This window comes from Cucurbita pepo, chromosome LG15, assembly GCF_002806865.2.
Source record: "Cucurbita pepo subsp. pepo cultivar mu-cu-16 chromosome LG15, ASM280686v2, whole genome shotgun sequence".
Taxonomy (NCBI): domain Eukaryota; kingdom Viridiplantae; phylum Streptophyta; class Magnoliopsida; order Cucurbitales; family Cucurbitaceae; genus Cucurbita; species Cucurbita pepo.
Window position 1 is genome coordinate 1,018,591 of NC_036652.1, and position 12,752 is coordinate 1,031,342.

At 37.8% G+C, this 12,752-nt stretch overlaps 2 protein-coding genes across 2 annotated transcripts; one reads left to right on the plus strand and one right to left on the minus strand.

Annotated features, from left to right (window-relative positions):
- The first annotated feature begins 1,147 nt into the window (after positions 1-1,147).
- On the plus strand, positions 1,148-6,732 carry LOC111811379 (3-ketoacyl-CoA thiolase 2, peroxisomal-like). Its single transcript, XM_023698191.1, has 14 exons — positions 1,148-1,451; positions 1,618-1,700; positions 1,792-1,876; positions 2,644-2,770; positions 2,941-3,039; positions 3,128-3,195; positions 3,286-3,393; positions 4,339-4,416; positions 4,506-4,638; positions 4,722-4,818; positions 5,442-5,565; positions 5,699-5,807; positions 6,280-6,363; positions 6,478-6,732. The coding sequence occupies exons 1-14, from the start codon at positions 1,368-1,370 to the stop codon at positions 6,558-6,560; spliced, it is 1,362 nt and encodes a 453-aa protein (XP_023553959.1). The 5' UTR covers positions 1,148-1,367; the 3' UTR covers positions 6,561-6,732.
- Positions 6,733-7,303: 571 nt separating this feature from the next.
- On the minus strand, positions 7,304-12,559 carry LOC111811380 (sm-like protein LSM5). The gene is made up of 4 exons (XM_023698192.1): positions 12,402-12,559; positions 12,179-12,302; positions 8,038-8,110; positions 7,304-7,526 (listed from the first exon to the last, which is right to left on the minus strand). The coding sequence occupies exons 1-4, from the start codon at positions 12,433-12,435 to the stop codon at positions 7,494-7,496; spliced, it is 264 nt and encodes an 87-aa protein (XP_023553960.1). The 5' UTR covers positions 12,436-12,559; the 3' UTR covers positions 7,304-7,493.
- Positions 12,560-12,752: the final 193 nt, after the last annotated feature.

The following is a 12,752-nucleotide window of genomic DNA, read 5'->3' on the forward strand; positions in this document are numbered from 1 at the left end:
CTCAATCATTCTCAATACAACTATACTGCGTGATGACAGTTATACGATTGAGCTATTAAATAACTCAATTGATAAGATAAGGAATCAATACAAGGGGAATAAGATTCAGGTTGATCGAATATCTCAAGGCAAGAACATTGTTTGAGATTCGAATCACTCCACAAGCAAGATTGATCATGTCGAGCTTGAATGACTCTACATGTAACCTAAACTACATAGAATTGCAAAGAAACTCAGTCATTGGCTAAAGAGAAGCACAAATGCTTCTTGTACTATATTTTCCAAGTGTTCGTACAAATACAACTACATGGCTTTATATAGCCTCAAACTGAAACTAAAAACATTCTGAGAGTTGTAACATTTATACTTAATAGCCATAATTAACCATTGTGTAATTGTAACATACAATAACCTTAAATTACTCTAAAGTGTAATCCACCCAAAATTTATAACATGAAACTTCACTGTTCTCCAATGTGTGGCATGAATTGAAATATCTTTTGATAATTTCAACAATATTTTCTTCTCATCTTCGTTGAAACATATTGTATGATTGATGTCTCTTGGTTCATATCATCAATCATGCATGGATGCATCAAAACACTTTGATACAAGGCTTCAATCGTTCATATTTCACGAGCATTCAAGTTTAACCGTTCGAATTAAGCTCTAATATTCTCTCGAAATCGGCTACTAGAAATTAAAAATACTCCCGAAATAAAAATTATTTTACAAGTTCGAACGATTAAACCTAAATACTTCTTAAAATATAATTGGAATAAGTTCAAGGAGTGACGAAGACTCTGTAGAAGCAATTTTTGTCATTTTTAATCGTCTTCATCGATCTGGAAAGGAATCTTACCTGATCAAATTTTCTTATAATAATTTATAATATATTTATAATTGAATGAGTAATCTAGTAAGTTATAATTATTTTAATAATTTTATTTAATAGAAATAAATTAACCAACAAAAAATAATAATGTAAAATTATTGAAATTTATTGGTGAGAATATTTAGATATTTTTGAAAATTTTTAAAAATATTATTTAAATAATTTAATAAACGAATACGACAAATTGCAGAGGTAGTTGTTATTAATTTAGTAAAAATAAATAAATAAAATAAAATAAAATAATTGTAACTACCCCCATTGATGGCTGTGGTGATCCCAGGCCAAATTTCCACGATTTTCACGTACTCTTCATCGAAACTTGTGCGTATGTTTCCCGGAGAAATTACGTGTCAAGTGGAGCACGATTTCAGTTGCTATTTCCATTCAATTTCTTCCTCTTCTATATATTTACCAGATTTGATTTCAGAATCGAATCGATTGACGTTGCCATTGTAGAGCGGGGGAGAGAAAAATGGAGAAGGCACTTAACAGGCAGCGGGTTCTTCTTCAACATTTGCAGCCCAGCTCTTCTTCTTCTGGATCTGCATCGCTTTCTGTATGTTTTACTTTCCATTTTGTAGTTCATCTGTTTATGATTCCCTGGTGTTCATTCTAGGGTTTTTTTTTTTCCCCCGTTTTTTCGCTGGGTTCTTCTTGATTTTCTTTCTTACTTTGCGTTTTCATTGGGCATTTGGCTGAACTTGTTTATGCTTGGTTGATAGGCTTCGGTTTGTGCTGCTGGAGAAAGCGCTTCACATTCATACCATAGGACTGGTGCGTTTGGGGATGATATTGTCATTGTAGCGTAAGTTCTTTTTTTCTTCCCCTCCGCTGATGTTGCTTAGCTAGCTCTTTGTTGCCTCTGATAATCTCTTGCTGAAAAAAATGGAAAACAGAGCATGTCGTACAGCGATTTGCAGAGCAAAGAAAGGGGGTTTCAAGGATACTCCTGCAGAGGATCTTCTTGCATCTGTTCTAAAGGTTTGATTCATTCGTTCATTGATGTTATATATTCTGCACTAGCAATAAGTTTTTTGGATTTGTTTAGTTTCTATTATATGTGTTATTTCCCACATATGTGTTTAGTTTATGTATCCAACGTTTTTTCAATTAAGTATGTCAAGACATATTTTCAATGTGTGAATTTTCAAAATGCACCATTTATGTGGTTGTTAGTTGTTGCCAACACTTTTAGTGGCCCCATAAAGTCATTCTGGTCCCTCAAATTACTTTATGGGTATGTATGTGTGTTTCAATAAATTACAACTAAGGTATTCCCGGTTTAATTACAAAATATAGCAATATGTGAGATCCCCACATCGATTGGAGAGAGTAACGAGTGCCAGCGAGGACGCTGGCCCCAAATGGGGGTAGACTGTGAGATCCCACATTGATTGAAGAGAGGAATGAGTTCCAGCAACCACGTTGGGTCCCCAAGGGGGTGGATTGTGAGATCCCACATCGGTTAGGGAGGGGAATGAAACATTTTTTTGTAAGGATGTGGAAACTTCTCCCTAGCAGACGAGTTTTAAAAACCTTGAGGGGAAGTCCGAAAACAAAAGCCCAAAGAGGACAATATGTACTAACAGTGGGCTTGAGCTCTTACACAGTCAAGGGCGAAAGTTAAAAAAAAAAACAAACAAATAATCAGATACTAGATTATATAATTCAGCCAACTTCTTAATCGAGCTTTGTTTCTTTTCATAATGTTTATAGATTCTCTTAAAAGATATTGATTGTTGATGTAGGCTGTGATCGAGAAAACAGAACTGAATCCGAGTGAAGTTGGTGATATAGTAGTTGGCACTGTTTTGGCTCCTGGCTCTATAAGAGCTTCTGAATGCAGGATGGCTGCTTTCTATGCTGGCTTCCCTGGTACAATATGATATTCCACATTCCTTTGTTTTTGTATCCCATAGCAATATTTCAACTTCTCTCTTATGTTTTGACCCAAACTTGGAGTTCTTTACCAATTAACCAATCTTTGAGAGCCCAAAATCCCATCTTCTGCAACCATTTGGCTTATGATGTTTTTGATGCATCAGACACGGTAAGCATAAGAACGGTCAACCGACAGTGCTCGTCCAGCCTTCAAGCTGTTGCTGATGTTGCTGCTGCCATTAAAGTTGGATATTATGATATTGGTGAGGACTTTTGAGAACCTGAATAGGAAAAAGAAAAGTTATAACATTGTTGAGTTTTTTACCTTAACAGATCTGTCTTGCAATGTAGGCATTGGTGCTGGGTTGGAGTGCATGTCTATTAATGACATTGAATTTCCTGTTAGCGATAACCCCAAAGTATATTTTACTTTTTAAAACATTTTATGCACTTGATTAATCTGATTTACCTTGTCGTCTTAAGTTTTAATTGATAAAAGTTGTTAACAGGCAAATGTCTTTAGACAAGCTCGAGATTGTATGCTTCCAATGGGCATCACTTCTGAAAATGTTGCCCAACAATACGGTGTGAGTAGGGAAGAGCAAGACCAGGCTGCTGTAAGTTCTCTGCACTTAACTTGGGTCTGTTGATTAAATTGAGTGTATGGGATTGGTTGGAGAGGGGAACAAAACACTCTTTATAAGGGTGTAGAAACCTCTCTCTAGTAGACGCGTTTTAAAATCGTGATGTTGACAGCAATACGTAACGGACCAAAGCGGACAATATCTACTAGCGGTGGACTTGGGCTATTACAAATGGTATCACAGCCAGACACTGGGCGATGTGTCAACGAGGAAGCTGAGCCCCAAAAGGGGTGGACACAAGACAGTGTGCCAGCAAAGACGTTGGGCCCCGAAGGGGGATTGGGGGTTCCCACATCGATTGGAGAAGGGAACGAGTGCCAGCAAGGACGCTGGACTCCGAGGGGATGGATTGTGAGATTCCATATCGGTTGAAGAGGGGAACAAAACACTCTTTATAAGGGTGTAGAAACCTCTCCCTAGCAGACGTGTTTTAAAACTGTGAGGCTGATGGTGATACGTAACAGGCCAAAGCAGACAATATCTGCATGTGGTGGACTTGGGCTGTTACAAAGTGAACTTAGGCGAAGCTAAATAAACAGTTAAAAAAACATATGTCTTATAAATATTGGTTTTAAATTTCTATACCATAAACAAAAACTCACCAATTCAACTTTAATGGTTACACTTAATATTCTGTATTTTACCAGCAATAGGAACTTGCCATGAAATCCTCGTTAGTATTTCTTGTTAGCTTTTATGTTTTTTATGTTTTTTGTTCATCTATTAGAAAATGATTTCATCTTGAATTAGTGATACTATGAAGTTCTCCATTTAACAGCACCGATATTTTGGACTTAAGCTTGCATTTGCCATAAGATTCTGCAGGGGACATGTTGAAAATAAAATCTATCGTTCATTAGCAAGAACATTTTGAACTTAAACAACTGTGAAAATTTGATCTAGGAGTAATTTCAACAGGTTGAATCGCATAGGCGTGCTGCTGCAGCAAGTGCATCTGGTAAATTCAAAGACGAGATCATCCCTGTCTCCACTAAGGTAGTTGCTGAATGGCTTCTTTACTGGGAAAAATTTTGCTTTCATTTTGTTTTCTTGGTCACTTACAAACTCTTCACCATTCTTCGAAGATCGTCGACCCAAAATCTGGTGTTGCAAAGCCCGTGGTTGTATCTGTGGATGATGGCATACGGCCGAGCACAAACATGGAAATTTTGGGAAAGTTGAAGCCAGCATTCAAGAAAGATGGCTGCACAACAGCAGGTTTTCAACGATGGAATTTGGTTTTGGTATCATGTTTGTCAACAATGGAATTATGGCTTAAATCAATGCTATTATTTTTACAGGGAACTCTAGTCAAGTTAGTGACGGTGCTGCTGCAGTCCTCCTCATGAAAAGAAGCTTAGCTATCCAGAAGGGACTTCCTATTCTTGGTGTCTTTAGGTAAAGTCCATTCTCTTACAATTATTACCCTACGATGGAGAGTTCATTATACAAAATGATCGAATGCTGAAGAAATATCTTCACGTTCCACCCCTCTGATCTTTTTCATTTGATGAAGTATTAAGAGTGGGGATATCTATTGTGAGATCCCACATGGGTTGAAGAGGGAAACGAAGTATTCCTTATAAGGGTGTGGAAACATCTCCCTAACAGACGTGTTTGAAAAACTGTGAGGTTGATGGCGATACATAACGGGCCAAAGCAGACAATATCTGCTAGCGGTGGGCTTGGGCTGTTACAAATGGTATTTGAGCTGGACATTGGGCGGTGTGCTAGCGAGGACACTGGCCACCAAGGGAGTGGATTGTGAGATTGAAGATGGGAACAAAGCATTCCTTCTAAGGGTGTGGAAAACTCTCCTTAGCCGATGCATTTTAAAAACCGTGAGGCTGACGTCGATACGTAACGAGCCAAAACGGACAATATCTACTAGTAGTGGACTAGGGGACTAGGCTGTTACATCTATCTTCCAATGGAAACAACTATGATTGAAATCCCAACATGAAATTTATTGAGAATTATACTTTGGAGCTGATTTTTTTTTTCTTGAAAAATATATGCAGGAGTTTTTCAGTAGTTGGTGTTGATCCAGCAGTGATGGGAATTGGACCAGCTGTTGCAATTCCTGCAGCTGTTAAATCTGCTGGTCTTACTCTCCAAGATATTGACCTTTTTGAAATTAATGAGGTAATTTTTCTTGTCATTCTTCCACAATGATTAGAAAATGAAAAAAGAATCAAGTATTTGACGGCTTGTTTGACAGAATGTTCATGGAAGATTTGTTTAATTTTCATGTGAATACGCTTTTGGGTTTTGGCAGGCATTTGCATCTCAGTATGTGTATTGCTGTAAGGAACTAAAGCTTGATACTCAAAAGGTGAATGTCAATGGCGGTGCAATTGCTCTGGGCCACCCTTTGGGCGCAACTGGTAATCTTTCTATCTTTATCGTCATCTCCATTTATACCAAATTGATGGTTTCGTTCATTGAATCCCTGTGAATCGTTGACTGAAGCTGTTTGTGGGTTGAGTTGGGTTAGAATGAGGTATCCTTTAGACCCCCCCGCCCTTAAACAACTATGCTCATAAAGTTTCTATTTATTTGAAGTCAACCTAATCCATATGGGTTGATTCGGCTTTCTGAATCATCGAGTAACACCTCAAAGATTTATAATGACAATGATGGTTTTTTATCGTAATTTTTTTTNTTTTTTTTTTTTTTTTTTTTTTTTTTTTTTTTTTTTTTTTTTTTTTTTTTTTTTTGTTCAATGAATAATTTAGTGAAAAATGGAAACTTTAAACATATGGAAAGTAATTAGTATTTTATCTACTATGTTGTGCTCGGATTGGTGGGTGAACAATTCTTAAAAACTACAACCTTTTCTCCTTTATTTGGTGTCAGGTGCTCGTTGTGTAGCGACACTCTTGAGTGAAATGAAGCGTCGTGGAAGGGACAGTCGATTTGGGGTCATCTCCATGTGCATAGGTATGTACCTCTCTCAGTTTGGTGTAGAATGAAAATTTAAACATTTAACTTTCGGTCGACCTCAACAATTGGGTCAGTTAACTGACTTCGACCTACAATCCATGGTGTATGCAGGCTCGGGAATGGGGGCTGCAGCTGTACTAGAAAGAGGCGACTCTGTTGATGAGCTTGGCAACGCAAGGCCAACCTCCCACTAAACTTTAAAATCACATTCTCATCTTCAACCATCCCATGTAGAAGTAATTTAAGTATTTTTCGGTTGTGTCATAAACTGGTATTTCCCTTAATGTTCTAGTTTTTATCAACTTTTTGCACTCTAAAAAGAGTGTAATTTGGTTTGGTTTGCTTCAATTCCCCCTTTATCGATCACTTCTATTCTATCTCGTGCAAAATTCATCGACGACCAACATCTTTAAAGTTTAGGACTTGTAGAACACATTATTGAAAGTTGAAGGACTTATGGACTTATGAGCTATGCGAACACTTTTGAAAGTTTAATAACTAAAAAGACGGAATTCAATTTAGGGCTTGTAGATTGAACTTATAATGTAATTTAATTAGATTAGTTTGGTCTCTCAATCACGTGGCTTATTTATGTAGTGGTCGGCATTCCTACATTCTCCTCCTTGCTCATCGACTAGATGTTCTTTGGTTACGAAGGTTGATGGAGTCTAGATTTATGGATGAATTTAGTCAATGTAGTCCAACTCAATCAATATCAATCAATATCAATGATGGTTAGACTTGGTTGATTTTGTCAGAAAAGAAAATAGGTTTTGGAGGTTCATTGATTAGTAAACCTCCGGTACTGATAAGGTTGGAACCGTGGTTGCAGGTCTTGAGAAGCTTTACGATCACGGCGTAAAAGCAAAGAGCAAAGGTTCGATCTCTAACCATGTTTTAAAAATCTACATAAGTATTTACTTCAGCACATTACCACTGTATTAAAACACAATCAAATGCACTTAGAATTGAGCCAATAGATTTCTATAGGAAGCAATGAAGATGAAGGAATCAAATACATGAAAGTTGTCACCTGCGTCGTTCTACATTGAAAGAAAACTAAATGTTACTCATAACAATGGTGCAAAGTTTGTCAACCAAAACAATATGCTACTCATATTCCACACCTATTCTGCGTCCGGCGATCCACCGGGAACGAGCTGCATACAAACAACAGATGTTTCAACAATCATACATCGATAAGAACTGCTCGTTTGCATAGAAGTGCTTACATGCACGTTGACTAATGCTCAAAAGACAACTAGACCAACTTAGCCCGAGTATTATGGATAACTACTTGACTCTATACAATATATATCCCGAGTATTCTATCTATCTGTTTCTCGAGTATGTCAAGATGAGTTCACATGAATATCGACTCATACCAACTTATCACTTAATCACGTGTCAACTAATCTCCCAAAACAACAACTTCCTTAATATAGAAGGCATATGAATAGGAATCGACTACATAAACGTTGGGACGAACAAATATGGTTCCCTTCATTAACTCGCTATAATTATTAAGGCGAGAATTGGATGGTCACCCATGGCCATCATGAAGCTAGGCCCTTACACAACCATTGTTCATTGGTTTAGGAACTCGTCCACAAATTTGTGGCTTTCCAAAACAAGGGCATGTAAACATTAAAACCAGTGATTGTCACTTACAATAGCAATGTTGTTCCCATTGAGTAGAATCTGATCCAACTTTGTTATCCGTCTCCCCTCAGCAGTGATCTCACTACAATTTAATATAGAGAGAGTTAAAACCATATAGTAGTTGCAAAAAACAAAGAGTCATACAAAGGCGACAACTAATTCATGCAACACGCATAAAAAGACGTTCCGAGATAGAAAATTCAGGCCCAAAAGAGCTAACACTAGATTTTGATTCGTAGATGAAGCTAATTGATTAAAACAAAGAGTCTTTAGGTTCATACAAAGGCAACAACTCATTCACGCAACGAGCATAAAAAGACGTTCCAAGATAGGAAATTCAGGCCCAAAAGAGCTAAAACTAGATTTTCATTGGTAGAACATAAATGAGAGTCTAGTGTTGGGGTATGGAGCCTGCTACCTATTTATAGCTTACTCAATTGTTACCGACATTAAAACTATAAATGAGAAAAATGGTCATATTCATAGTAAATGACTATTGATAGTAAAAAGTTGTAGGTAGGTAAAGAAATATATGGTAGATATTTATATATAGGTGTTTATATCTGGTAGATCTATGTATAGTAAACTAAAACTATATATATACCCTTAGGCAATGATTTGAAGATGTACTTTCGTATTCTCTGTATTTTCTTTTGGTATACATACTTGAAGTCATCAATATAAACAATTAGCCAATATTCCTCCTTGCATTTTCTCTCCCTCCTATTCTTTGTATTCATCTAGATCAAGTATGTGCATTGTTGTGCGATCCTAACAATTAGCTCCATCTACGGGTACTCTCCTTGAATGGGTCGTGTGTCGGTTAATAATAATTTAGCTGTAGGCTTTGTGGAGCCACCCGTGATAGAATAAAGCAGCTTTTTTTTTTAATAAGAAACTTTAGTTTGGTTTGGAGCTGGGTGGCCTCATAGAAAAATTTCAAGAAGCATATGAGTGAGACAAAGCATGCTAAAAGAAACGCTTTGTTTCGCACTCCAACCGATAACTTTTCCATTGTATGCCAACTCACCAAGCGCACATTTTGCCCTCTCGTGAGCTTCTCGAACATATTACAAACCGAACAAAAAGGGAAAAGAAATAAATAAGAATTCTATTCAAGACCGAGTTTGTGAGATTCCACATCAGTTAGGAAGGAGAACGAAGCATTCTTTATAAGGGTGTGGAAACCTCTCCCTAGAAGACACCTTTTAAAAGGGAAGCCCGAAAGGAAAAACCTAGAGAGGACAATATTTGTTGGCGGTGGGCTTGGGCTGTTACAGAGCGGGTCACTCTTCCACCCTTAGAGAAAAAAGCTTCTCTTCCAATTAGCAAATCTTTTACTCACTCAATAACAGGACTCCAAAAGGGAAGAGATTTCAGATTATGGCTGAGAGGGAGACCTAGGTAAGGATGAGAAGAAAGACCCAACCTCACAACCCACATTCCCACCTTACCTAGATCACAGTTTAGACACATAATTTGGCATTTCCCTTATTAATTTTAAGCCCTGACAATGTTTAGAAGAAAGCTAAGATATGGTTCAAAATGAGGAATGATTCTCTAACCTGTCTCACATCAAAGCCCTCGATGATCCTGCCTTTCACCCCTCTCAAGACAATCCCGCTAAGAGTATCCACCACAAATTTAGAATGTCACGGGTTATGCTTAAGGCATGTCACGGTTATGCTTGTTCAAGGCGTGTTGTCCATGGCTGCATGCCTATTACATGCTGAAACCCTTGCCTTGTATCACTTTATCGCTTTCCTTTACTGCTTTCATGATGTATAATTTCCTTCTTGCTTTTTCTAAGTGTAAAACTTTCGGCAGAATCATGTCTACGCCTGATAGGCATGAAATGTCCTAGAATGTACTATAGAGGGTGTGACTAGTTGTCAACTCCTCCCCTGATTTTGTATGACTGTTCGGTGAAATCACGTCTAGGTTTGGGCAGACCTGAATCGCCTCAAAATGTACTATAGAGGGATGCGACTAGTTGTCAAATTCTCCCTAGCCGAAAAGTTAAATGTTATTTAAGCCGTTGTTGTTGCCTTTTTTTCTTATATGCCATAGAACACTGTTTTCAATCTCTCTCAACCTTGCTTCTCAAATTTAAAATCTCTCTGCCCCGCTTTCTAAAATCTTCTTCTCAAATCAAGGCCAGAGACTTGAGCATACGTTGCCCGACTGTAGGCGACGCGATCCTAAATTGACTTGACTCACTCAGTGCTAAGAGTGAGTGCCGCACAATCGCCAAATTTGCTGCCAAGAAAAGGGCGATTGTGACACCTAAGGCCTCTCATAACTCGGATCATCCACACAAATTAGAATATAGTACTCAACCATTTTAATGCTGCCCAAGATCCAAGCCCTCCATTTGAACAAAAATTTGAACATGGCATGAGATTATCAACCACTTTCTTCAACTTCTGAAGAAATCTCACTTCAAAAATTTGAACAAAGGGGTTTCTAAACCTTAACTCAAAAGCTCTCCAAAGCCAACCTCCGACCCCACTCCTAAGATTTGAGAAGAACAGAGCGGATTCAATGAAATTCCATACTCCATAATTCAAATTGCTCTAGCGCTAACTTTTTCTCTCGCTCAAATCATGTTTTCAATGTTATGGATTATTGAAAGGAGTAGTCCCATGTTGACTAATTAAGAGGAAGATCGTGGGTTTATAAGTAACGAACATTATCTCCATTGGTATGAGGCCTTTTAGGGAAACCAAAAACAAAGCCACGGGAGCTTACGTTCAAAATGGATAATATCATACCATTATGGAGAGTCGTGATTCCTAACATGGTATCAGAGTCATGTCTTCAACTTAACCATGTGAATAGAATCCTCAAATATCAAACAAATAAGTTGTGAGCTTCGAAGGTGTAGTCAAAAGTGACTCAAGTGTCGAACAAAGCATGTACTTTATTCAAGTGTTCAAGAGAAGGAGTCGAGCCTTGATTAAGGAGAGGCTATTCGAGGGCTCCATAAGCCTCAAGGGAGGTTATATGGTGTACTTTGCTAGAGGGGAGGATTATTGAAAGGAGTAGTCCCATGTTGGTTAATTAAGAGAAAGATCGTGGGTTTATAAGTAATGAACACTATCTCCATTGGTATGGGGCCTTTTAGGGAAACCAAAAGCAAAGCCACGGGAGCTTAGGTTCAAAATTTACAATATCATACCATTATGGAGAGTTGTGATTCCTAACATGGTATCAGAGTCATGTCCTCGCCTTAACCATGTGAATAGAATCCTCAAACATCGAACAAATAAGTTGTGAGCCTCGAAGGTGTAGTCAAAAATGACTAAAGTGTCGAACAAACTGTGTACTTTATTCGAGGGTTCAAGAGAAGGAGTCGAGCCTCGATTAAGGAGAGGCTATTCGAGGGCTCCATAGGCCTCAAAGGAGGTTATATGGTGTACTTTGCTCAAGGGGAGGACTATTGAAAGGAGTAGTCCCACGTTGGCTAATTAAGAGGAAGATCGTGAGTTTATAAGTAACGAACACTATCTCCATTGGTATGAGGCCTTTTGGGGAAACCAAAAGCAAAGCCATGAGAGCTTATACTCAAAATGGACAATATCATACCATTGTGGAGAGCCGTGATTCCTAACATGGTATTAAAGTCACATCCTTAATTTAGCCATGTCAATAGAATCCTCAAATGTCGAACAAAGAAGTTGTAAGCCTCAAAGATGTAGTCAAAAGCGACTCAAGTGTTGAAGAAATGGTGTACTTTATTCGAGGGCTAAGAGAAAGAGTCGAGCCTCAATTAAGGGGAGACTATTCGAGAGTTCCATAGGCCTCAACGGAGGCTATATGGTGTACTTTGTTCGAGGGGAGGATTGATAAGGATTATTGAAAGGAGTAGTCCCACGTTGGCTAATTAAGAGGAAGATCATGGGTTTATAAGTAAGGAACAAACACTATCTCCAATTGACATGAGGCATTTTAGGGAAACCAAAACCAAAGCCACGAGAGCTTATGCTTGATGGAGAGTCGTGATTCCTAACATTCAATCCCTTAACCCAGACAGAAACACTTCGAACAAACATTACAGATTGAAACAGAACAATTTACGCAAAATACAAAGACAACCCACAAGAACAAACCAAAGAAATATGAGTCTAGATCTTGTAGAGGCACTTACTATTCAGTAACATCTTCAAGAACCATGTTGACATAAACATCAAATCCTTTAAGAGTGCCAACAAGCTCTTTGTCGCCCTTCATAATGACCCATATTTTAGACCCTATACATCGGTCGATTAACTCTGCAAATCCCCACCAAGAAACGCAGTAAATAAGAGTTCATTTCCGGCGAAATAGGATCGGGAAATGAGAAATTAAGCGAAGGAGAAGGAGAAGCGAACCTGAGGGCAGTAGCTGCGAAGGATTGTTAGCCATGGATTAAAGGTTTTTCAGAAAGCCTGCGAGTTGAAGCCGCGAAGTGTCAGTGAAGTGCGAAGAGGCGCGATTTCTTATTCCCTTCGACGAGACATCGAGCGAAACGAAAGCTTAATAGTTAGCCAGAGTGACTGAGAAATTTCTCCCGTACCAAATTAATTCTAAAAAATAATTTTTAAATTTCAAAATTTTTAATAATATTTTAAACTTAAAAAAAAAATATATTTTTTTTTATTAATATTTGTTTGAAATAAAAATATCCAACTTTAAAATATTTTATTAATGTCTTTAAACTCTTTAAAAAAAATTAAAAAATA